At 47.1% G+C, this 26,714-nt stretch overlaps 1 protein-coding gene across 1 annotated transcript in view; it reads left to right on the top strand.

Annotated features, from left to right (window-relative positions):
• Positions 1-1,335: 1,335 nt before the first annotated feature.
• Positions 1,336-26,714, top strand: part of GFRA1 (GDNF family receptor alpha 1) — a 215,196-nt gene continuing 189,817 nt past the window's right edge. Inside the window, exons 1-4 of the mRNA XM_087432669.1 lie at positions 1,336-1,399; positions 1,699-1,992; positions 2,830-3,123; positions 4,321-4,404. Of these exons, the coding sequence (XP_087288795.1) occupies positions 1,953-1,992; positions 2,830-3,123; positions 4,321-4,404 (418 nt within the window). The 5' untranslated portion in view covers positions 1,336-1,399; positions 1,699-1,952. The remainder of the gene's footprint in view (positions 1,400-1,698; positions 1,993-2,829; positions 3,124-4,320; positions 4,405-26,714) is intronic.

Here is a 26,714-nt window from a genome sequence, read left to right as displayed (position 1 = left end):
CTGATGCGGTTTAAATGGAATGGGCCGGGGTTCCGCTTTTGTCTCCTTGTTCAAGCTCTAGGAGAGAGGTAGAGACTGCGTGTGCATGTGTGAGCGCGTCGGCGTAGATGAGTGGGTGGGCGCATCCCGCGATCGCGGCTCCGAGGGCCTGGTTTGAGTGTCTTTAACGCGCCAAGTCTAGAGTCACAGCCGCGAGCGACATGGGGGAAAACTTTATGTTTGGAAGAAGGGTCTGGTTCGATTGCACTAGGACAGAAGAAAGAGCCCTTGTTGCACTGTGCGCTTTTGTGCCTCTGAGTGTGTGTGTGTGTGTGTGTGTGTGTGTGTGTGAGAGAGAGAGAGAGAGAGAGAGAGAGAGAGAGAGAGAGAGAGAGAGAGGGAGACAGTCACTGTGAGTCTGGCAGCGCTCCCGGCCGGCTGCATAGCGCTGCGTGTCCTGTGCGCGCGTGCGGGGTCCGGCCCCGAGTCCCACCGCCAGAGAGTGTGTTCACCGAAAGGGTCCGCGCAGGGGATCATCCGAGGGGACTTGCGGTGTGTTGCCGGGTGGCGGGAGCAGGAGCAAACAGAGGGTCCTCTGGCAAAGAAATCTAGTCTCGGAACCTGCTATCCTCCGCGCAGCTCCCAATAACCACTAACATCCCTAAGGGGCATCCGAGCCGGGGGCTCTCCTTGGAAATCGTGCTGCCCCAACTCGGTCCTCCCAGCTCTCGAAGATTACCGCATCTCTCTTCCTAGCGCAGAGAAGTGAACCTGCAAGGGGAAGGAGGGGGCGGGGACCTCTCCAACATAAACAAACAAACTGGTTCCTCGCTGCAGCTGGACGTGGTCGGTTGAGTCCAGGTTGGTGGCATTTGGAGAGCGTTTTCTCGTTCTGTTGGTTTGGGAACCCCTCTCCGCTCTCCCACTCCTGGCTTCCCCTCTTGAAAACGCCCCTCAACTTTGGGGCCCAGGGGCGCGCGTGGCGCGGGGCTGCACCTGCCCTGGCGCTCCGGGGCTGCTGGCCAGTGCGCTCGTCCGTGGCGGTGGCGTTGACGCGCCCGAGTCCAGGGCACTGGGCTAGTGTGGGGGCGGCGCGGACGCCAGGGAGGGAGCGGAGGACGCACGGCGGGTAGGGGCGCATGAGCCGGGTTTCGGCCTCAGCCCGGACGTCGGTTCCTCTTCGCCCGGCTCTGCCTCTGGAAGGAGGCAGACCCAGGAGGAGGGGAGACGGCGACGGGGGGCAGCGATTGGTGGTTTGGGTGGGGAGGGCCGGCGGCTGAGCAAGCGAGCTGGCGCGAGGAGGGGGCGGCGAACTTCCCGGGAGAAGGGGCTCTTTCCGCGCCAGGGCTGGCGAGAGAGCTGACGCCGCCGTGTGCTTCGACTCCGGGCAGCGGCCGCCTCGGCTCGCAGCGCTCGGAAAGTAACGTTATTTATTTATTTGCTTGCGTTCAGCCTCTTGGCTTGGACCCCATAGACACCCCCTTGGACTTTGGGAGGCTACGTCCGACCTCTCCAGCCCCCACCCTGCCCGCGAGAGCGGCTCCCGGGAATATACGCACATGCACCCCCCGTGCCCCCTCCCCGCGCCCCGACCCGCGTAGGGGTGGGCCCTCACGCGGGCGCTGGAAAGTCCCCCAAGGCGGGAACAGGGGTGGGCAGAGGGGCGGGGGAGGCTCCAGCGCTCTTGGCTCTCATTTCAAAGCGCGCTCTCCCTTCCAGGTTGGGTCGGACCTGAACCCCTAAAAGCGGAACCGCCTCCCGCCCTCACGCCAGCCGCCAGCCCGGAGCTGAGTCGCCCGCGGCGGTGGCGGCGGACGGACCTGGGAGTTTCCTCCCGCACTGGATGGAGCTGAACTTTGGGCGGCCAGAGCTGCGCGGCTGTCCGGGGATCGCTGCATGCTGAGCTCTCTTGGCGAGACCCAGCGGCGGCTCGGGAATTTTTGGGGGGCGGGGACCACCTGCACGCCGGCACCATGTTCCTGGCGACCCTGTACTTCGCGCTACCGCTCCTGGGTAAGTTGAGGCCGCCGCTAGCTTTCTTACTCGCTGAGTCTTTCCGAGGGGTACTCGCGGCAGTCCCCCCAAAATTGCTGGGTGTAGGAGGGCGAAGTTTCGTTTTGGGGAAGAGGATCATGAATCCTCAGCGCCCCAGGCTTGGGAGGTGGTGACGGCGCGGCGCTTGCCCGCAGCTTTTCGTGGTTGGCTTTTATTTTCTGTGGTTTTTAATGGCCTAGCCTGGCGGGGAATTAAGGGGTCCGAACCCTCCAGCCCCGGGCCCGGTGCCCCTTGCGAGTCCCGGGGAGCTCGCAGAGGCGCGGCGGTCAGGTGGGGTGTGGGCGAGCACTGGGCTGGGAGAGCAAACTTCGAAGGGAAAACTTCTCCCCGAATAGCGTTTCGGTGCTCCTCGCCGGGCGGGCTGCGAACTAGGGCTCCCGCGCCCCGCGCCCCGCCGGCCGCTGCTCTCCTCTTCCGATAGCCCGCGGGCTTCAGTCGGGCCCGGCGGAGCGAGTGGCTGGAGCTGGGAGCGGCGGGAGGGCAGCCCTGGAGGCCAAGCAGCCTTTTGCGCAGGGCTGCCTGGGGCGGCGCGGCAGGCGCGCGCAGTGGGCAGCGCAGACTCTGGGGCAAACCGCGAAAAGCCCCTCAAGCCTCACGGGCCCAGGGGGTAGGGTGTGGCGGAGACAGAGGCGGCAGGAGGTCCCCGGGCGGGAAGATGGACCCCCGGGCATAGAGGGGCGGGCCCGCTCGCTGCGCAGCGCGCCCCAGAAGCCTGGTCCAGCACACGCCCTCCCCCGAGTCAGGGGCCGATGCCCCTGCCCCACTGCACTCACGCTCTCTCCCCTCCACCCACAGACGTGCTCCTGGCGGCCGAGGTGAGCGGCGGGGACCGCCTGGATTGTGTGAAAGCCAGTGATCAGTGCCAGAAGGAGCAGAGCTGCAGCACCAAGTACCGCACGCTGAGGCAGTGCGTGGCGGGCAAGGAGACCAACTTCAGCCTGACATCCGGCCTGGAGGCAAAGGACGAGTGCCGCAGCGCCATGGAGGCCCTCAAGCAGAAGTCGCTCTACAACTGCCGCTGCAAGCGGGGTATGAAGAAGGAGAAGAACTGCCTGCGCATCTACTGGAGCATGTACCAGAGCCTGCAGGGTACGCGCAGACGGTCCTCGCCCCCCGCCCCCCCTAGGGGAGCGGGCCCCTCGGCCCCCGGTCACGCTGACCTCATCCTCCACTCGCTTCTCCCCAGCTGCAGAATGAGGACCTTTCATTGGCCCCCAGGGACAGCGGCAGCTGGTGTTTGCTGCTTCCCGACCAGCGTTGTTGGGGCCTGGTTGTTGGAAAACTCATGAGGGGGTGGGGGACGCCCCCGGGACCCCGCTGACCTCTCTGAAACCTGGTCAGAGTATTGGAGTAGGAACCCATTAAAGGCCACGCAAGGAACCTGCCACTTCTCTCCAAGGAGAGCTGGCTTCAGGGAGTAATAATACAAAGACTTGCCCTGCATCCTGCCTGGAGTTTTACCCCTTTCTTCTTCCGTTCTATCTATTCTGACATAAGATAAAGAAAAGGTCCAGTAGAATCCATTCTGTCTTTACCTCTTTCAAACCCGATCAAAGGCAGATGTGGGAAAAACCATTTGTCATTTTAGATTAGCTGAGGCTTGAACCAGCTGGTGTGGTTCAACCTTGGTTAATACAGAAGTGGCTTAGCTATAGAGAAAGGTCCACTTGTCACAAGCACCTATTCCAATGGGAATTCTTTGGTACTTGTGTGCCAGAGGTGGCTCGTGTTTGTAAATCTAACACAAACATCCAGTACATTCATTTTCCACTGAGACTCACACCAATAATTTGTAATATCAGATTTGACCTCTCAGCTGCCACTTTCTTCAGAACCTATTAATGAAAACCTGTTTCAGAGACTGACTGTTTAATAGCCAGGGTACCTGCTTTCTGACCGCATGCCCTGTTGTGAGAGCAAAGAAATGGGAGTCTCTCTTGGGTCACCTTTCTTCCATTGGCTCCTGGAGGCAAGCTGAGCTTGTGACGTCACTTTTCCTTCCTCTCTGATTTCATTCCTTTGCAAAGAGTGGGAGAGTTTTCTGGCAAGATCAGGCTGGGTTTCTCTCCAGTGTCTTCATGGCACTCTGGAGAGAGCAAGGACAACAAAGGCAGAGGGAGTGAAAAGAAATAACCATAGCCGAATAGATGCATTTGAAATCTTTGAAAGTTTCAGCATCCTTTTGTTACACAATCATAACATAATTAGAATTCAGATTCAGCAACAAAAACTGCATGAAATATGTCTGTTTTCCAGATCTGAGCCCAATCTTTCTGTTGTTTTTAGGAAATGATCTGCTCGAAGATTCCCCGTATGAACCAGTTAACAGCAGATTGTCTGATATATTCCGGGTCGTCCCATTCATACCAGGTAAGCAGATTTATACTTCCACTCTGATGCCTTTGTCTGCTTGAAATCTGTTGGCTTGCATTCTCTTTGGCTCTCAAATCGTGTATAAGTAGATAGTTGAATGGTGCAGTGTTTCTGGGAAATTAGAAATAAGATGATGATAATGAAGAGGCAAAATGCCTAGAGCCGATTGTATGACTTGAAAGTAATTCTAAATGAAGTAATGTGGTGTGGTGGTTTGAAAGAGGTTGGAGGGAGTGACTTGGTTGAATTTTTTTTTTTCACATTAAAATATGATTGGCCAACTCTTGCAAAGGGAGGGCCACTTCTGTCTGTAGGTGGCAATCGTATTCCCTTCTTGCTGCTACATACCTTACACAGTGCCTGCCTGGAAATGGGATCTTTTCAAATGATGCCACTTACTTTTGAAGTAAGTTTCAAGACGTTTGAAGATAATCTTGGATTGTTGAAGAATTTTGGATAGACTCACTTGTCTGCCTTTGATTTAAAAGATTAAGCTCTACCATTTGTTAACACTTCTTGTGTTTGTAATTTTTCCTGAGCAAGTATGAGCGTATAGAAGAGAATGTATTACTGTCCCAATGGCCCTTTAAAAAGTAGTCTCGCTTACATGGTTTGTTTTGTCTCTCTTTGCAATTCTACATTTGGTTTAGAAGTGAACTTAGTTTTAGAATTAAGTTTTTTATAGCATCTGCATTCAAACAGCTCCATAAATAATGAGCAAGGCAGTAATCTCTCTTAATGACGTACAGATTCCAGACTGATGTTGTCTTTATTTGTTTACAGTTAAGAAATTTTCTCAAGTGTATATACATTTCTCAGTGGTTAAATGTGGTGGTTAATGTTGAATTTGATTCTGTGGGATGATGGTTTGTTACTGGTGAGAGTGTTCCGGTGTTCTAAATGTTTTCCTTCAGAAAGCCATAGAACCAAGAGAGTATGTAAATACTGATATTATGTGTGGGTGTATTACACATACATTTATTCATTCACAAATACCCAGTGAGCACCTACTAAGTTCTAGCCATTAGGATTTTGGAAGTGAGCCAGAAAAATGTTGTCCCTACCCTCATGAATCTTGGAGGCAGCCAGCAACTGACATTTATTAAACTCTTTTAAAATGCCAGGCACTGTATTAAGAGCTTTACATCATTAACTTATGTAATCATCATCAAGTGCTTCTTTGGGATTATTTCTTCCATTTTGGAGATGAAGCGATCGAGGCAATGTGAAGTTAGGAAACCATCCCAAGATCACAAAGCTCCTAATTGATGGAATCAGAATTTAAATCCAGATTTGTTCTATTCCAAGCTTTTGTAACATCTGTCTCTTGCTACTCAGAGTGTGGTCGTCAGATGAGCAGCATGAACTCACTTTGCAGTTGGTTAGAAGTGCAGAATCTCAGGCTCCATCCCAGACCTACTGAATCAGAATTTGCATTATAAGAAGATCCCTGGGCTGGGTGCTTCATATACACATGAAGTTTGAGAAGCACTCCTCTGTGTTATCCTGTCTTTGGTTCAGAGAAAAGTATGGGTGTGTGTGTTGTGTGTGTGTGTTTGTCTCTGTCTGTTTCAGGATAAGATATAAGGGTATTTAGAGGCATTCATATGTTATCCTGAATAATGCTGATATTACTACTCCAAATCCCTACTAATGCTCTCTGTTCCCTTGGTCCAGCCAGGACAGTGGCTCAAGCAGTGGAGGAGAGATGCACAGAGAAGTGTATGTGACCATCTAGGCCCTCATGGGAGCAGGTCTGGAGGAACTAGCATGGGGTGTGGCACATGGGGTACCAGAAGTGAACCTGGCTGTCCCAGTGCTTTGAGGGGCAGTGCCTCTTGCCTGCTGCCTCCCCCATGAAAGTGTTACTCCTTAGTCTTTGTACCGATGCCTAGAAGGATGTGAACCTCCCCGTGGACAGTGAGAGTGAGGAAGCAGACGAGGAAGAAGGTTCCTTGGGGTTTTAATTTCAGAACTGCTATGAGCTACGGGACTTGACCAGACTCATTTTCCCTCTCTGGGTGTCTCTTTTCTTGATATAATGAGGCCACTGGAGTACATAATCTCCAGTCCCAACAGTCCATGATTCTGAGGGAAGATTGAGGTCACCTCCAGAATGCCTCCACTATGCTCTTGCATTGGCATTTCAATCCTTGCATTCACGCTACACTTAAAGTGGCTTGGTCATTCTCGGATACCACTGGTTTGTCTGAATTTCTTTCTTTCTTTTTTTTGGTGAGGAAGATTGGCCCTGAGCTAATGTCTGTTGCAATCTTCTTCTTTTTCCTGAGGAAGATTGGCCCTGAACTAACGTCCATGCCCATCCTCCTCTATTTTGTATGTGGGACACCACCACAGCATGGCTTGATGAGTAGTGTGTAGGTCTATACCCGGGATCCAAACCTGTGAACCCTGGGCCGCTGAAGCTTCACCACTACGCCCCCAGGCTGGGCCCCATGAATTTCTTTTATGAGTATCAGAAATTCTTTTGCATGAACAAAGTGTCGCTCATTCATTTTTTGGATCCATCTCAGCCAGGTTTCTTTTCATAGCAGATATGATCCTGAGTTTGTGAGACCTGTCCTGCTGAGAACCCAGAAGTCATAATGAATTAATCAGAGCCAGGAAGGCCTTGTCTAGAGCTTCATTTTATATCTCAAGGGCATTGACTTTAGGTTCCAGCACGAATGAGCTTTGACCTCTGACAATGACTGTCTTCCTTAAGTGGGTCTACGAAAGCAAAGTGGAGTTTTGAGAGGTTTTAAGTCTTTGAATAATGCATATTATCCAGTTTGGCATTTGTAGAATGGAGAAGGACAGAGAAACAGGATGATGAATGTTGCTTTTCATGGTTTGAATCTGAGTTTCTAGAACATCTCTTCTGTCTTGAAAATCTCTTGGAAAAAACCAGGACAACAGGGCCTCTGCCTTTTACAGATATGGTAGCAATCAGAGTTTCCATATTTGGATTTCTCTGCCCAATGTGAAGAGAATGTTTATCTACATACATTAAGTGTGAGCTGAATCCTCTCACTGAACAAGACATGTTTGACTTGCGTTTCCATTTTCTTTGGACTCCTCAAACCCACAGCCATCTTTGCCATTGTTTACTTATGGCCAGTGAAAAGGCCACGTTGAGGTATTATCAGTGGCCTGACGGGAAAAAGGAAGGGAAGAAAAATAAGGTAGAATCTAAAAACTGTCATCTGTGTTCTGAAGCCCGGTCTGCAGAAGGGAAATCAAGCAGGCTAGTCAGGCAAGAATTGTGGTGGGAGGTTGGAGGGACTACTCTTCTGGAAACTTAATAGTGGAAGCATTTGGCCTCTAAGGCGCGTTTAAGGGCTCAAGGAGGTGCCTTTCCTGTGGGTTGGTGCCGGTGTGGTTTTAGGGGTCTTGAACATCAAGAATCAGGCAGTGAGTGGGAGTATACAAAGGAAAAAGTGAGCCAGCGTAAGAGGATGTCAAGGAGAAAACACACAAAAGTGTCTTGGCAGCCAAGAGGGCAGTGCCGAGGCCCAGAGGACCAGCCAACACGTGGTGTTCCACATCTGCATCTCTCTGCTCTTTAACCTCCATTCTGCCTCGCCTTTTCTTCTTCACAAAAGTTCAAGAAGCAGCAAAAAGTAAATAGTGATTTGAAAGGCAGATGAACCTGTTGGCGATGTTTTTGGACTCTCTGGAGGGCGAGAACAAAGCAGAGAGAAATTTTGCAAGTACTGTGGGAGCCAAGAAAAGCCTGAGAATGGAGGATTAGAGGGAGGATGTAAGAACCTCTGCAGCAGCAAGAAAAAAAGAGGGCTCCAAGGTTTAGAAATATTGATTGGGAGGTTGGTTTTTGTAGAGAAGAGTGAAGTGATGCCAGGCCTTCCTCGAATATAATCAAAGTCGGTGGTATTGCAAACAAGAATGAAGTGGGGAGATGGTGGGAAAAGAGTGGTGTTAGGATTTGAACATGCTAAATCTGATTTGGTGAAGGACAAAGTTCTACCTCTGTGGTTCTGTCATCATTTCCTACTAAGTCCCAGGAGTGGCTTAGACCTTCCGGGGAAGCCTTAGGATCTTGAGATCGGTTCCCAAGTATTAATTGGAAATGATTTGCTCCAGGATGAGATGCTCTTAAACCTTCTTTTGAGTCTGGCCGCTTTTTCTGAGTGATACTGTGAATAACTAGCCGTGTTTAGCATTTCTGTTTTAATGTACCATCATATTTATGTCAGTGTTTAAAAAAAAGCTTTCTTAAAAATTTTACACGTTGAAGGAGAGCCTTCTAAGGTCATCTGCTGTCTTGTCAAATGATGAGAGAAGGGCTTGTAAATACCAGCTGCTAGGGTTGTATGGTGTTCCTTTCCTTTGCACTTAACTCTCTAAACAGCTCTGTAATCATGTTGTCCCAATATTTGAGAACCTCCATTAGTTCCTTCTTATCTTTTCTGGCATATGGTAAACTCCTTAGCAGGCCAGCTTGGCCTCGCCCTCCTTCTCCAAGCCTCATCACCATCACCTCCTCTCCACTCACACTCACTGAGCAATCCATTCCTCAGATATTTCATATGCATTCACTTTATTGCACCTTTGCTATGGCTTTGCCTCTTTTGGGGAAGTTTCTGTTAGTTCTTCAAGACCAAGATCAGATTTCATCTCTGAGGGCCATGCTGGAATTCCCCCAGAGAGGCACTTCCACTCAGGATTCTTGCATGCTGCATTCTGCTCCTGCCCTTATGATAGCTGTTAATCACAGCATATCCGGAGGACTTATTTATGTGTCTGCCTTTCCCACTGCAAAATCGGGGACTTGGTTGTTATGCTGGGTGTCTGCTTAGCACAAAGCATCCTTCCTGGTCCTGAGTAGGCATCCCATTAACCATGGGTAGTTGAATATCACAGAAGAAGGGCCTTAGAGATCTAGTCTAACCCTCTGCTTTTACAGGTTCGAAGCTCAGAGAGGGGAAGTGGTTTGGCCAGGGCCACACTTCTTGAGGGTAGCCTCCAGAACCTTTGCCAGGACCTGGCACTGCCTTAGGGGAGGCCAGTGTTGGCCTCTATCTGTTCTCTATAGTCGCTGGACAAACTTCATCCATTCCTGGGACCTCAGCTACAGCTTACACCAGTGCCTCGGAGCCTTCCCTCCCACTTCAGCCTCTCCTGAGCTCTAAACCCATATTTCCAGCTGAGTCCTGGACAACTCCATCTGGATGTATCTCAATTACTTAAAACTCAGCACATTCGAAATGGATCTCATCATCTCTCCCTTTTTCTTCTTACACCCTTCTCGAGTCTCCTGTCTCACGTAATGGCATTATCTGCTTAAGTTATAAGCTTTGGGGTCATCTCTGCCCCCTCTACCAACCTCAGTTCTTCAGCTGGACCCATTACCAAGTCCTGCTGAAATTACCTTCTATCTTTTGTGTTGCTCTCCTCTCTTCATTCCCTTAATATTCCCCTCTTACCTCTCACTTGAACTTTGCATTGGCCTTCTTACTGGCCTCCCTGTGTCTAGTTTCTCCTAATCCAACGTGGCGTCCTCATTGCCAGGTCTTATCTTAGCACCTTGGTGACTTAGAGGAACTATCTGACTTAGTCTTCCTCCACAGGTTCTTCTACTAATAGACCCTCCGTCTCGCCCCAGCTACCCTGTGTCCGAACAAGCTGGGTTGACCAGCTGCTGTTCCACCAGCTCTCTGGGCAGCTTTGTGCCTCCACATCTTTGTACTTGCTGGTGCTGGAGAAAGAACACATGCTCTGGAGTTCCACCGACCTGGGTGCATCCTAGTTCTGCCACTCACTGTGTCTTGGGCAGGTCGTTTGAACTCACTGTGCCTCAGGTTCCTTAGATGTAAAATGAGAGGATGATAATGTCTACCTTGCAGGTTCCTGCTAATTAAAGATGCTATATGTAAAATACCTAGCATAGTGCCTGAAACATACTTGGTCCTCAATAAATCTCAGTCATTTTTAATGCTGTGCCAAGGCTCTGTTAGCTCGCTCCTGACTGTAAGACTGGGACTCTTTGCAGCAGACCATATTCCCTGATCATGGAACAATGATTCTATGTCTCAAAAAGGATAGCAATCTGGAGCCTTCAGAAAGGCTGCTCATAAACTACCTTAGACAAGAAATGAAAAATCTATCCTCTGTCTAAAGGGCCCTGGAGGAAAGTCCTGTCTCTTAATAACCTAGTTTGAGTCTTAACTCCCCTTTGGGGAAGGTCTTGCTTATTTCTGCTTGGAATCCCCTGTTCCTTCGGGGCCTGATCCGTATGCTCTTTGGCCGGAGGTGAGTTCGCTGCAGCTGGTGATCACCCGGGCGGGAGCTCTTCCTGTGCTTAAGGATTCTTGTGATCAGCCTTCCCTTCTCAGCTTGACTGATTCCCATTCTTCTAACCTCTTCCCATAAATCTTCTTTCCAGCGCCCCTCATAGCAGGAAGAATTACTGCTCCCTGAGAAGGGCATGCCTTAAACTTAGGAGATGCTTCTGTCTCCACGGGCTGTGCTAAGTACACTTACATTTCACTTTCACAGACTGCTACTTTTTGTTTTTATTCTCTCTCTCTCCGGCCCCTCCGCAATCCATTTTTTTTTTGTAGAACAATAAGAAATTCCAAACAGGTAAAAAAGGAAAATAAATTTAAATCAGCCATAATCCCAGCTCCCAAAGATAACCACTGTAAACACATTGATATAAGACTTTTCAGACTTTTTTTCCGTACATATATGAATATGTATGTGTGTGTGTATATATATGTATATCTTTTTTTTTTTTTTTTGGAAAAATGAAGTCATAGTCTACACGTACTTTCTTATGATCTGCCTGATGACCTGAGAAATCTAGGTCTTGTTGTGTCACTGACCACTTCCTAAAGACAAATTTTATTATTTAGATTAACTGTCAACCTCAGAAAGTTCTCAATAAGTATCTAGATACCTATGGCAAAGGCCTGAATGTTCTAGTGAAGGCTATGAAGGTAGAGACAGTCAAATACTTTGCATAGAGTGACTGTAGGTCCTGTTACCAGAAGAGGGGAGATAAAACATCAGTGAGTGACAGGTAATTGCATGAACTGAAGATTGTTACAAGGTGCACAATTATTTATAGCCAATATGTCTGTCCTCATTCCTTCTCCTTAGTCCTCTGAAGTATTTCTTTCTGCCGTTCTCTTAATTTTTCTGCTGTCGTAGCTTGTTCTTTCTAAAGGATGTCCTGTTTTTGTTCTTCAGGGTACAGTACCAAATTCTCAAGAGAAGGTATCAAATTGGGATTGTTTGGTCCAGAAGTCAAGAGACTGGTGTTCTGCTTCCAGCTTTGCTCCTAACCAGTCAAGTGACCTTGGGCAAGTGTTTCCCCTTCCTGAGAGGCATCTACTAATTTTGTAAAATGAGGGCAGTGGACCAGGATGATCTGTAACATATTTTCCGTCCTTCTCTAAGGGCCTGCGTATTGAATCTTATATTTTTCTGGGACTTACTGTTTTTCTTTCCAGCATTTTCTTCATACCAAAGAAACTTGTGATCTGGCCATATATATTTTTCATATTAATAACATTTATAAAGCATGATTTATTCAATATACACCTTACTTTGAACCAGAATGTATTTAAAGCATCTCATTTGAATACATGGAAAAAGATAAAACAAAATAAGAAATAAGTGTAGAAAATAGGGACAAGGAGAAAATGAAGCCAGGAGGGAGTTCAGCAGATAAAATACATATCATAAGATTATATTTAAACAAATTAACAACAAATTTAAACAAATTGTTGGAAGTGCTGTGTTTGTTTTACAAGGCGATAAATAAAATCACTGGATTGTTGCTGCAGTAGGATTTTGGAGGTCACCTAGTCCAATCCCCTTACTTTACTGATAAGAAAACTGAGAGTTCCATAAATTTCTAGGACAGTAGAACATAAATTGTGTAGGACAGTGATGACAAGTAAAATTAGGTGTGTGTTTGTTTTTAAATTGATACTCGAAACTTTCCGCATCCTGGCATTTCCCCATGGTGTTTAAATTGTCCTTCACCTGTTCAGGTCTCTGCACCTGTTAGGATGCCACACTTTGTTTTTATGCAGTCAGGGTGAGAACTGCAGCCATCGACTTCAGTTAAAGGGGTAGTTGTCCATTGTTTCGGAACAAGCGTTAATTAATTGGTGTCTGTTTGGCAACAGGAACGAGTAGCCAGAAGGTTAATTTTCATATCTTTTGGCCCTTTCAGAGTTGTCTGCAAGGGAAACTGAGAAATTATTTGTTACTTTAAGCCCTCCCAGCCTTTGGATTAAAAAAAAAAATTAATCATTCATCTGGAATTTTTTGTTAAAGAAGCTAACCACTTCCCGTAATTTAGAGACTCAACTAGCTGGGTCAGTGATGAAAACGAATGGGTGATTTGCATAAGGGGCTAATTTATTATGTCCCCTGGGCATTTCTTTCATCTCTCTTTCTATTCTAATTAATGTTCTAAGAGGGTCTATCACCATATCAGAAATTAGGAGTGAAAGCAGCCATTGTTAACCTTTATTCTTATGATTTTTTATCTTCTGTGATCTTTTAACCATTTTCTTTTCATATCCAGGGATTTACACAGATAGGGCTGGGGAGTGTATGGAAAGGAGATTTTAGGGGTGTGCTCTTTGATGATCTTTATTCAAATAGTAGGTTGTTGTAAAAATAAAAATGACTCAGGATAGCTCTCCAGCCGCAGAGGGATTTGCAAAGCATACAGAAGGGTACAACCATGGTGCAGAATTGTTTCTAAATTAGAGCCCTGTAGAACATCTATATAAACTGTAGCCACACACAAATCTAAGTATATTTGTATATCTGTCTGCTCACATGTGTACATTTATAGTGTGTGTGAGTGTGGATGTCTATATTATTAGACATTTTGCCCCCAAAAGATCTTTCTTGACATGTGTTTCAGTTGGTTCTGGCCGTGACAAAGGCAGCTGTGTGTGAGAGAGTGTGACACAGCTGAGGAAAGGCAGGAGAACAAGCAATTTCTTCGAAAATCAATTGCAATTTACTCCTACTAAATTGGCCCAAGGTCCGCCCCGTCGGAGCATTAGCATATGACAGACTTTTAATCATTTGGTCAAATGGCCTATTTTTGATCAAACCACAGTTCCCTCTGGGATGCTGCCCATAAGTCCCAAAACTATGTAATCTCCAAATCTGCCCTCTTTTTAGAGAGGAAGTAAATGTGAGGAGAGAATTACCCCTGGGGTCCCCCGCTGAGTGCCTTGTACTTCGCAGCCTGTTCCTAGGCATTATTTCCTTTTGGTCCCCCACCACCCTAAAAGGTAGGTGTTATCTCTGATTTCTTAGGAGGAAACCTGGGCTCAGAGAGGTTGAGTAACTTTCTCAGGGCCACACAGCTGATAAGTAGAAGAGTTCAGATACTCATCTTGTTCCTGCATCTCTAAAGCCTGTGCTCTTTCTCCTGTTATGTGATGAAATTTTAAGCATAGACCTGAATCCTTTATTAAGGAGGAGATATCTGGTCCCTTCTCTCCCTCCTTAATTCCCAGTTTCTCCTCCTCTGTCTTCCACCTTGAAACGCTATTCAACAAAGTGTCTTGAAAGTTGAAATATAAGCCAATATCTATTATTTTAATATTTATCCCTGCATTCTGATGAATTCTTAATTGACAACCGAAATCCAGAACACGCACGCTATTAAAATCATTCCTGCGGAACTGCAGAAATATTAACCAAAGAAGCAATTTCTGGATCGTATCTTTTTTCATTTCAGTGTGAGATGGAAGGCTTCTAAAGTAGAGCAGAGTGCCTAGGGCCATTTTTTGTCATGTTGTCATATAAATAGCATTACACAGTGGTAAAGAAAGGAATACATAGTTTAGTCCCACTTTAAGGTGACCTAATATGCTATTCATTTGTCTTCCACATGCTGGTACCACTTTCCTTCACTTCCCTCTCCATACTCTGAGAAGCACCATGCCGAATGTTATTTCTGTTGCCCTCTGCACATTATCGTTTTGTGTACAGTTAATAATGTATGAAAATAAGTATTGATTGCATTCTTTGCAGGAATAGGCCAGCAGGTTTCCTAAAGCCCATGTTTATGAAGTGTTTCATTGATCCCTGTTACTATGAGTTTCAAATAAACTCTTGATGAAGGAAATACCAGGAGATCAGTGAATTCTGGAGCATCCTTGGTGGAACCACTGTATTCTTATACGGTTAGGAAGGGCAAGTGGCATTTGAATGGGAAAAGGAGTGGCCAGGCTGAAATGCTAGACATATTCCTAATTGGAAATGATTACCCTTTCCATGAGACCTCAAGAGAAATAAAAATAATAGTTACAACAGCCGTGAGAGGCAGTGAACTAGATATTTTACATGGAATAACTTGTGTTAGCCTTGTTTAATAATAGGTACTCTTAGCCCCACTTGATAGATAAGGAAACTGAGGTCCAAGTAAGAAACTTGTCTGAGGGCACACACCTGAGAACTAATGGAGCCCCATTCTCGTCCAGGAGTTCTGGCTCCAGAACCCATGCTACAGTGCCCATTTGCATGTGGTGCAAATGAGAAACTAGTCCCAGAAAGTTAAGCATACCAACTGCATGAAGGATTATTACGCGTTTTGAACCGAGTGATATATATATGTGTGTGTATATCATACACACACATATATAATACCAATTATATAATATATATAATACATGTATTTATTTATTTTTGAATGAAGAGAAGAATTGGTCAGTTTCTGTGATCTCTATCAGTTTTCAGTGTGGTGGAATGACATTTCTGCCAAATTCATTCATCAGATGTTTACTGAGAACGTCCTATGAGCTTAGTGCGAAACCTGGGTGATTCAGAGGTAAATAGGACCCTGCCATTGCCGTCTAAGAATTCTCTTTTTTGTTTAGGGATAGGTATAAACAAAACAAATTAGGATGCAAAGTGGTAAGTGAGTGAATAAAACTCTGTACAAGGCTCAGATATAGCCCCAAGGAGGGAACAACTGACTAGATGGAGTTGTGGGTCAGAGAAAGCTTGCTGAAGGTGACTTTGAGCTGGGTTTTGAGGAATGTGTAGGAGTCTGATAAGTAGAGATGGTTGGGGAGGGCGTTCCAGGCAGAGGCAACAGCCCAGGCAGAGGCACGGAGCGTCGAGGCTGCTAAGAATGAGCTGCCTGCTATGGCTGGAGAACCAGGTATGAGCTGTGGTGAGAGAAGAGCTCGGCCGAAGGGCAGGTTTGCCATCTTAGGGGCTTGATCTTTGTCTCAGCAGAACCGGGGAAGGACGATGGCTAATTCACCTCAGCGTTGCTGGAATTTTTAGGGTGAATCATATGAAATTGCCATTTTTGTAAGTCAACACAGTAGAAAAGCAGAAACTTCATATGGTTCAACTTAATATAGTTTTGTGTCATAAAAGCATACACAGGGCCCTGGATGCTTCTAGACTAGAGGATGATATAGGCCTCCCGTGGGTGAGAAACACCTCATCACAGAAGGCACCTTTTGGGGAAGTAAAAACCGAGGCCGGGAGTGCCGTGTCATTTGCCTCAGCTCCTGGTGGACACGGAGCAAGTAAGTGTAGGTCAAGTTCAAGCTCCTCTCTCCCAGCCTGACCTTCTGCTTGGGGGGGTGGGGGGGTGGGGAAGATGCACAAAGCTCCAGAATGCAAGGACCAAGTGCACACAGCCCCCCATTTAGGTGCCACCAGTGGGCAGAGGAGCAGGAGTTGGTGAGGCTGCCTGGGCCTCATGGGGTGGTCCTGGGAAGGTGGCTGGGGCACATGTAGAGCAGATGACAGCAGAGCAGAGAGGTGGCACCAGGAGTGAGTGCAGGAAGCAGAGTGGTCTGCAGCCAGGTCATGAAGTGTCTTAATGCTTGTAGTAGGAGAGAGGGTGTCCCTGAACATTGTTCCATGGGGCCCCTTGGACACTGAGTGACCTGGCTGGTGAAAGGAGGCCTCTCTGGTGGGCACGTGCCTCCCTGGTGGGCAGTGGAATGTGGACAGTCTTGGACCCCTGAGAGGAATGGCTCCCACCTGCCTTTCTGCAGCACCCCAGCCCCAGCCCCAGTGCTGCCCTCTGTCCCCGGGCTCAGGATGGGCTTCTCCTTTGTCACTTGGGGCCAGTGGCTCAGGCATGGGCGTCTGGATCCCCAGGCCAGCGCTGTCCTCCTGGCTGGGAGGGATCCCCCTGCCCAGCCTCTCTCTGGACCTTTGGAATCCTGACGGGGAGCTGGACATGGAGGACGCGACATATGGGCTTGTTTTTCCGTTTGTTTTCTGTACACTGTTTTATTCTGCTGGCTCCCTAGTCCTCTGTCTCACTTGGCTGTTTTCTGCGCCAAATTCTCAACCGGCTTCAGAACATTTCGCAAGAGTGTGTGTGAATCAAATCTCAAAGATTCTAAATGCAGGGAGTTGTCTTAATTGAAAGAGATGCCCGCTAACCCCAGGGCATGCCCGCTGAGGGAAGGAGGAGGAGGGAGGGCTGTTGGGACTGCAGCCAGTAATTACCACAGCTCACGGAGCTGGTTCCGAAGAAGTTACTGAACCCTCTCTTGTGTCCTTTCTGGAGCCCAGGGTGTGTTTATGACATAGTTTTAATGATATCTTTGGTGTGGGAGTGGGGAGAGGTGCTGCCCTTTTTGGCTGCAGCTGACCTCTGGGTAGGAATGCATCCAGAGCCGGGCAGCACTTTCCTACCTCAAGCACCACTGGACAGACCATCTGCATTCATTCCAGAGATGAAGGTGGGGCTAGGGAGGGGCAGGGGATGAGGTCCTGATGATCCTAGGAAATTATGAAATGCAGAACAGCAGTGGGAAAGAGCAAACGTCTTGGGGTTAAACACACCCAGATTTGAGTTCCGCATTCCAGCACTTACTAGCTGTGGGACCAGTTACTGACTGACGTAGTTACTTACCCCCTTATAGGTCTTCATCTTAAATGGGGATAATAACAGTATCCAATTCATAAGGTTATTGGAGGTAACACTTGGAAAGGACACTCGAAAATGCTCGGTAAATGGTTAGGTGAGGGACTGCCAGTCCCTTCCTTTTGTAGGCACCCTAACTCCCTTCTTCCTCCTCTCCTGAGGTATTAGCATGAAACAGGAATAGTGGATTATTTGAGTGGATGCAGATCTCTTCTGCTCTGAAAACAAAACAAAACAAAACAGAAGAGACACCAATAGTTACACCTGGAATGATGATCACCAATTCAAGTCAGTCTAAGACGTTTTTTATCTACTCTAAAAATAACAGTAATTACATTCTTTGGGAACTTTCTCTGTGCCTGGCACTGTGCTAGTTGCTGGGGAGGTGGTGGAAAACCCAGAAAGAAAGTGCAGAGCAGAGTGAAGTGCCACGGAGGGAGAGGGGAGGAGAAGGAGAGAGGAAAGAAAGTAGGATGCAGGAAAGAAAGCTCTGGAAGGAGGTGGCAGAAACTGGGGTACAGGGATGTGGAGAGTGGATTCCAGGTGAACCCAGGCACGTTGGTGGGAAAGGAAAGGGTGTTCACCAGGCGTGGAAAATTAATATTGGATATGCTAGCCATGTGTTGAACGGATATGAGTGTGGTGAAAACCTAGTAGTTTTTTTCCCTGATTATTCTCAAGAATGTTTAAAAACTGTAATGTTTGCAAACAAAGTAGAAACAGTGGAAGCATTGTTTTCTATTAGCAGGATAAGGTTCGCTGGCTATGGGTAGTTTTTCATTCTTGTCTTCCAAATTGTAATTTTAAAAGATGAGGCATTTCATATTCAAGAGTTTCCTTTGTCTGAAATAAATTATTCATTTCTACCCAGTTTCAGAAACAATGAACATAATACTTAATGCATCACAATTAAGCGGGTGTAGCTTCATATAAAATTATGTTCCGTGCATTTTGGTGGCAGACAGAGCAGTGTATTCTATATCTTGCCGACATTTGTTCCTCATAAGCAAAACATAAAGTAGAGGCTCAGAAATGCGTTTTCTTTCCTTTCATGGTGGAGGAGGGGGAACTTTAGACCTAAATGGCCTTGTTTTTGACATTCCACAGCTGTTGGTGGCTGTGTCACTCTGCAGAGAAAGTGAAGTTACTGCTACTATACTATGCACGGGGTCAGGTGAGGGTCAGAATTCTTGAGCACCACCCATTCATCTCAGTCCCCTTTGTCTGGGTTTGAGATCCCTCTTGAATCCTCTCTTAGAACGGCACTGCCTGGAAATGACTTCCTTTTGGGTTTGGTGGCAGCTGCTTCGTGAATGCTGGCTGGCTGGTCATGTGTGTACCTTTTCTAAGGATCTGGCTGTTGGAAAACCTTCTTGTGACAAGGTTTCTCCTTAGAAAATTGGCATTGCCAGCAAGAGTCAAGATTTCCATGGAAAGCCTCTTTAAGAGGCTTGAAGGTTTAGCTGTGATGGTCCCTAGGAACTCAAGTCCCAGCCCTGAGGTCAGAGTCAAAGCTGGCTGTGATTGCCAGAGAGCAGTTGTGAAAACATTAATTGTGAAATGCCTGCTGGGTGCCCTGCAGGAGGATACGGGATGCCTTCATAGGTTATTTCATTTAATCCTCACAAAAACCCTGAGTGTTGGCCTAGAGTTGGGGTGGGGGGCATTATTCACATTTTGCGTAAGAGGAAACCAAAACTCAGAGAAGTTGAGTGATGTGCTTTAGGCCACAGTGTTAGTTGGTGGAAGATCCTGAATTTAAGCCAAATGTGTCCAGCTCCAAAGGCCTAGCTCCTTGCGTGCTCTTCTGCTTGTTGCCTTTTTGATTGTTAGGTCAAGAACAAAAGCAACTAAATGCAAGATGGCTTCTCAGCTACCTCTGGCCTAAGCACTATTTTGGATTTGAACAGTAAAAAAGAACATCCTTCTAATTTTAGGGAGGCTTAGAAAGAAGGCCCTGGACTTGGCCAGAAGTTTTCCCGGATGCTTCCCTGCCCTTGATCCTGGTTTAGTTTGTTGAATGCCTGCCCTGGCTGGCTGGACTGACTGTAGCCCTCCAAAGATATGGGTGCTCTTGTGCTCTCTGCTTCCACTTATGTGCCAAGGCTGCACATCTGGAGTTTCTGCTGAGTCCTTCACTCTTTATTTCCCATGTGGGCTTCAGAGGACCCCTGGAGGCTCTGCACTCTCAGTTTGAGGGGCTCCCTTTTAGAATATATCCCTCCAGCTGCCTGCTGGATAGTTCCACCAAGAGATCCTGGCCACAACTCAAACATGTCCCATATTGAACTTGCCTTTTCTCTTAAACCTGGGTGATAAGGCAGAGGCAAATTAGAATCTTAGGGAAGTATTTTTCTTTCTTTTTTTTGTTTTGTGAGGAAGATCAGCCCTGAGCTAACATCCATGCAAATCCTCCTCTTTTTGCTAAGGAAGACTGGCCCTGAGCTAACATCCATGCCGATCTTCCTCCACTTTATGTGGGACGCCGCCACAGCATGGCCTGACAAGCGGTGCGTTGGTGCGCACCCGGCATCCGAAGCTGGGCCGCCAGCAGCGGAGCATGAGCACTTAACTGCTACGCCATGCAGCCAGCCCCGGGAAGGATTTTTCTATTTGGGGGGAAGCAGTGCTATATTGGAAAGAATGTGGACTTGGAGTCGGACCTGGGTTTGCATCCTGACTTTATCGGTTCCTAACTTAGGCAAGTTGTTTAACTTCTTTAAGCCTCAGTTTCCTGATTTGTCAAGTGTGGATAATATCTGCTCTGCAGGGTCATTGTGAGGGCTGGACGTGAGTTGTGAGACAATGTGTTTCAGTATATAACACATCGTAGGGGCCTCAAAATGATCGAAGTTCTTGTTTGAAAAATAAGAACTTACTCATTGTCCTTAAGACATTCCACTGCACCGAGGGAGGGGTGGTGGTCCATGTGCTCATCCTTCCAGCTTCTCTCAGGCTTCATGGCTGCTTCTGCAGACTTCTTTGTGCATTTGTAGTTGCCATCTTGAGCTGCAGAACCACTGAACACCTGGTTTGCCTGTAAAACAGAGCAGCCATACCATGCAGTACGCACCAGCTGTGTACCTCCCTTGTTATAATCTGTGTGCCTGCCTTATAGTCTCTTAATTTTTCCAAACCTCTTGCAGCTTGGCAGAGCTGATGTAGTAGTGCTCTGAGCGTAGGGTCAGTCACTGACTTGTTCCTCCATGCCCTTGCCCTTAATTAAGAGAAAGTGTGGCATATACAGATAGACCTTCCAGAAAGGGCTTTTATTCAGATCTGGCTGGCTGCTCATGTTGTGGGTGCACCTTGGAGACTGAGGGAAGGAGAGTGCTTGTGGGTTCACACGCAGGGTGAGTATCCTGAGTTGAATGTAGAATTTTCTTATTAAGAGCAGAACCAAACAGCTTTTTACATAAGCACTCTGTTATGGGCCAGGAATGCAGGGCAAATATTTACCCTAGATATAAACCACTCACTCAGTTAAATGTTGTTGAGAAAACTCTAAAATAGAAAAATTTATACTCAAGGTTTTATATTTGGTAATTATAAAAAAAAGGTCTACTGTTGTTTTCCATTTCCTCTGTGCTGCCTTTTAGAACACGAATGACAAAGCGGTGGCCTCCCTGGCCTGCTCACTCCTGCACCTTCCCCCTAGCTCGGTCACCCATCATCCGGGTTTCTCTCTCAGACACATACCTTCCCTCCATCCGAGTGACTCTGGTGTTTTTGCTCTGGAACCCAGCACCATCTCTCCTTGCCCTCCTCATAAGTCGTGCCAAGCATGCGATGCTGGCACTGGCAAATTTTCCTCCCCTCCAGCTGCTAGGAGTAAAGGAACTCGATTGACGGAGGTGTTTAAACTCCTAGAGGACTGGCATTGGGGACTTGAGAAATTCTTTGCATGTGTCAGACACTCAGGTTTGAGTCTCTGAATGTCTTTAAATAAGTTACTTTCCCTTGCTAGACCCTTCTGTTCCTCTCTGGCAAAGCAGACTATGTGGGCCACACCGTGGCTCTAACGGAGCAGCATCGTGCCTTTTGTGCAGTCATTGTCCTGTGGGGGAGGTGTAGGATATTCTGATAGCTCTCTCCACCCCCACCCCAGATGTGCTGTCTTGGTTGGAAATTGTGCTACAAGTAGATGATTTCCCTGGGAACTTTCCAGTTCTGACCCGCCATCTACTCTTCCATGCTTTGTCAAGGATCTTAGGATGACTTCTTCCTTCAGTTCATCAACACATATTTACCAAGCCAAGCTTTTGTGGGCTGGACACTGTGGGGACATGGGCATGGACAGGACACGTGAAGTCCCTGAACTTGTGAAGCTTATGGTCTAGTGGAGGAGACATAATGAGTTGAAACAAACAAGTGGTTTTTGATGGTAGTAAGTACTCTGAAGAAGACAGATGAATGTGACAGCAAAGAGAGAGGAGAGGGAACCCCAATAAACAGGGAAGTCAGGAGGTCCTGCTGAGGAAGTGACTTTGCCCTGAGACCTAAACGACAGGGAAGAACTGGCCATTCTGAGCACCAGGTGAATTGCACTGTTAGCAGAGTGCAAAGGCCCCCAGGTGGGCAAAAGGCTGGTGCCCTCTCGGCAACCGGGCCAGTGTGGTCGAAGCCTTGGGACCTTTTTGCCAGCGATGATCTCCTGCTGCTGCCCTGGGCAGGGGGCCAGAGATGGGGGCAGACATACCACCAGGGATCAGGAGGGAGCTGTGGTCGGGGGTCGTGAGGGCACTAGGAGGCCCTAGGGCCATGGCACCTGCTTTTCGGGGACTCACATACCTTACACAAGAAAACAGCTGTGGCTGCATCTGCTCACGTCTCAGAATTTCTAGAATTCTGAGATGTGAACAAAATAGCTGTCTGAATAGGAGACTTTGTGTTGAGTGTGACCGGAGTGACCAGCTTTGCCCTGTTGCACTTCCGATGTATGCTTAGAAAATGTGATTCTTCAGTGATGGTTCCCTTTTAGGGCTGGGTTGGTATTTTCCATTGATTTGTTTCTTTTTTAAAAGACAAAGGAAAATAATTATATTGAAATATATAAATAAGTGTATTGAAAGAGTCTTTTATGAGCCCCAAGTCCTGGCCGTTGGTTGATGGATGGATGACAGAATTGGAGACTAAAATAGTTAAGGGACTTGCCAGAGGACGAACTGGTGCTGGAACTGCTTCCCGCACTCTTTCCCTCTCCTCAGCTGACATAGGCAGTGTGTCCAAGTAAGACAGGACTGAAGGATGGGGAGACGCGAAGGCGTGATGACTCTGTACCTGCAGACATCTGGACCGTCCTCGGAAGAAGAATTCTTAAATAATTGGGTCCCTGCCCACTTCTCTGGCCTCATCTTGTTTCATTTCCCCGGGAAGGGTCACAGACTCTAAGCCACTGTGCCTTTTTACTGCCCTTCAAACACATTAAGCTTGTTCTGTCCTGGAACCTTTGCTCTTGCTTTCCCCGTTGTCTGGAATGCTCTTCTGCATCATCTTTGCTTGGCTGATGCCTCCTGGTCATTTTTAACCCAGAGGTCTTCCATAACCACCTACCTAAGTATTTCTCCCTCTTCCCTCATTCTTTATTACATCTCACTGTTTCATTATCTCCATAGGACTTAACCACTATCCAAAATTATTTTGTTGATTAACTTGTTTGTCCATTTCTCTCACTAGAATGTTAAGTTGCATAAATGCGAGGACCTCGTCTTGCTTGTTCACTTCTCTGTCCCTGGTCCTGGAAAGCCACATAGTAGGCACTTAGCAAATATTTGTTGAATGAATAATGAATGAAAGAACATGCAGTGAGTGAGCCAGGTAGGTGAAAACAAATTATTAAGTACTTATTTGGTGCTCAGCACTTAGGTGAAATAGGACCGAAATGTACAAAACCCTGCTGTGAGGGAGCTTATAGTTTTGCTAGGGAGGTGCATCTGTTAGGATTCTTTCTCTTGTGAATGATGGAAAACTCACCTCTAACAGGCTTGGATGGTAAAGAGAATTTGTTAGATCTTGGAATTTATCATATATCCAGAGACAGGGCAGGTTTCTGGCACTGACACCAAGAACATGACTTCTTGACTTGCGGCTCTTGGATCTGCCTTTTGTGTTGAGGTGTCATCTTCAGGGTCAACAGAGTGACATCTTCCAGCAGCTCCACACTTCTCCCTCATGGTCACAAAAGGGCCTCAGCCTTTCTGGCCATCTCTACCTCCCACATGCCATCCCTGGCCAGGTACCTGGCGATACAATGGTGAAAAAAGCCAGATTGGCCCTGCCCTCATGGAGCTTCTAGTCTAGCAGGGGAGAGAGACACAGATACATAGAAAATTCCAAGTGTAAAAAGCGCTCTCAAGGAGAGGTGGGTGGTGTATATAGGAACTTGTAATGGGGGTCAGAATTGGTCTGGGTGAGAAGAACGTTCCAGGCAAAGAAAGGGAGAGGCAGTGTGGTGTGAGGTAGCCGGCAAGGAGGAAGGCCAGTGTGAGATGAGACTGGGGAAGTCAGCTCAGGCTGATTAGGACCCGGCGGGGGAGGAGCAGGCCTGCACACCTGGCCTGTGTGCCTAAATAGTGGAATGTACCATGGCAGGATCTGTGGGGCCGGCGTGGTTTTCTCAGCCCTTTGTCGTCATTGTCACATTTGAGGAGGACCAGCTACACCCATCTGGGAAATAGAGGCCCCTGGAACACAAGTGCTGGAATACTAGGGATTTAATTCACTTGCTTTCCAAAAAGAACCCCATTCCCTTAGGCGGCCCCTCCACCCTCCCTGCCTCAGTGTCCTCAGCTGTGAACTGGGTCATGTTCTTACCTGCCCTGGGTACTTTTTAGACTTGTTGGCAGGCTTGCGTGAAATGACACATGGCAAAATGCTTTGTGAACTCCACAGCTCAAAACCAAGTTGCTTTTGGGTGTTTTGATTTCCTTTCAAATGTGGGAAAAGCTACGGATTCAAGACAGTTTGAAACAATGAGTCCTAGAGCTTTGGGAACAGAAGAAGCTGAGGAAGCTTTTGGTTCAGCTGTGGAAGGTGAGATCTGAATTGTTGAGGCTGTCTCTTGACTGGGGATTTGAGGTCATCTCAAGGGCTGCCACCTCTCATCCCCTGTGAGTAGCATATCCTCTCCACGCCCTGGAATGCTCCAGGGGAAGGAACAGCTGCTCCTCTTCTCACCTGATTGGAGCAAGGCTGGCATGTTGTAGGTGAAGCTCAGGTCTAGAAACTGTAGGTGTCTCACCCCCCGACCCTACAGAGAGAGAGAGAGAGAGAGAGAGAGGGAAAGAAAGGCAAAGCCCAGCGGCCCTCCTGGTCTCCAGCTCTGTGTCTGGCCCTCTGCTCTCCCCTGCCCCTTGGCCCACCTGGGCCACAGTCTGGAAGGAGTACAAGACCACAGATCTGTCTGATTCACCTGTGGAACACACAACTGGCTCCCCAATTTGCCTCATATCTTTTAAAAAAGAAACTATTGTAGGTGAAGTTGAAGTTTCCTTAAAGCATCATAGAATAATTGATTAATGCTACAAGTGTTTTCTGAGTGCCTCTCTGGGCCAGGTGCTGTTCTGTATGTTGAGGATACAATGGGGGACAAGCTGGAAAAAGGCCCTGCCCTCAAGGAGCCTACGCTCTGTCTAGGGGGAGACAGATGATAAATGAATATATAATGAAGACAAATTGAGGAGAGCAGGGATGGAGAGTAATAGGGGTGAGCACTATTTTAAATAGAGGAAGCCCCCTCTGGTGAGACATTTGACCAAAAGTCACAGTGAAACCTGGTAAAGAGCTTTTGAGGTTGAGGAACCAGCCAGTGCCCAGGCCCAGTGGTGGGAACAAGGTGACAAGTAGAAGTGCAGCAGAGTGAGCAAGGGCCGGTCACGTGGTTGCAGGACCTCACCAGCTACAATAAAGACTTGCGGTTTTGTTCCAGGTGTGATGAGAACCTCTTGGAGGGACTGGAAGATTTAGCGGAGAATCATGTCATGATTTATTTATGTTTTAGCACAATTTCTAGAATGTAGATGAGTAAGAGGAGAAGCAGAAAGCCAGTTAGAAGGCTGATGTAGCATCAACCCCAGAGCTAACAGGGGCTTGCACTGGGTTAGTGATAAGAAATAGTTAGACTCAAGGAATGCACCAAACTTACGGATGGATTGGTTGAAAAGGGTGAGAGAGCAAGAGAACTCAAGGATGACTTCTAGGCAGTTTTGGCGTTGTCGCTTACCTGGGTGAATGATGGTGCCATTTTCTGAGACGGGAAAGACTGGGAGTGAGTGCTATTTTTGCTTTGGGAGATGAGGATTTGGAGTTCCATTTTGGACACGTTAACTTTGAAATGCTTTTTGCTCTTCTGAGCAGATGTCTTCCTCTCTGCCTCTCCAGAATCCAGTGTTTATGGAGCTGCTGTTCATCCTGTCCGTAGTTTATGCTTTACCGCATGTATGTTTTTCCATGAACAGTATTCCACTCAGGATGGGCATTTGGGTTAGTTCCTTGTTTTTGAGATTATCAATAATGCTGCAATAATGTTCCTACTCTGGCCCCTCTGTGCACATATGGGGGATTTTATACTTACAAATGGAACTGCTGGGTTATGGGCTGTGCATGTTTTTTCGGTAACAGCTTTATTGAGATAAAATTCATATAGCATACACGGGGACGCACATTTTCACCTTATTTTTAAATCCTCCACAACTGGTTTTTGTTTTTAAATAGTCAGTACATCTTTCAATTTGCTAACACATTTAGCCACTTTCTTTGCTAACCTCTGGGTTGAGGGTCCTTTTTGCTGATGCTCATCTTTTCACAGTTATTTCATCAAGTGTCCATGCATAGTAATCATTGTCTTTTTTCATATTTCTTTTTCTAATTCATAGACTATATTTTTTAGAACAGTTTTAGATCTACAGAAAAATTAAGCAGATAGTACAGAGAATTCCCATATACCCTCCTCCCCCACAGTTTCTCCTATTATTAACATCTTGCATTAGTGCGGTACATATGTTACAATTAATGAGCCAATATTGATACATTATTATTAACTACAGTTCACGTTTTACATTACCATTCCCTCTTTCTGTTATATAGTTCTATGGGTTTTGACAGATGTATGATGTCCTGTATCCACCATTACAGTATCAAACAGAATAGCTTCACAAGCTAAAAATCCCCTGTGCTCCACCTGATTATCTCTGCCCTTCCCCTGAGCCTTTGGCAACCACTGGTCTTTTTTACTGCCTCCATAGTTTTGCCTTTTCCAAAATGTCATATGGTTGAAATCATACAGCCTTTCAGACTGGCTTCTTTGACTTAGCAGTTGCCCTTAAGGTTCCTCCATGTCTTTTTGTGGCTTGATAGTTCATTTCTTTTTATCACTGAATAATATGCTGTTGTCTGG

Source organism: Ceratotherium simum, chromosome 6 (genome assembly GCF_057802395.1).
Source record: "Ceratotherium simum simum isolate JZ-2026a chromosome 6, ASM5780239v1, whole genome shotgun sequence".
Lineage (NCBI taxonomy): Eukaryota > Metazoa > Chordata > Mammalia > Perissodactyla > Rhinocerotidae > Ceratotherium > Ceratotherium simum.
The sequence above is the reverse complement of the archived record's forward strand: the minus strand, read 5'-3'. Positions and strand labels throughout refer to the sequence as shown.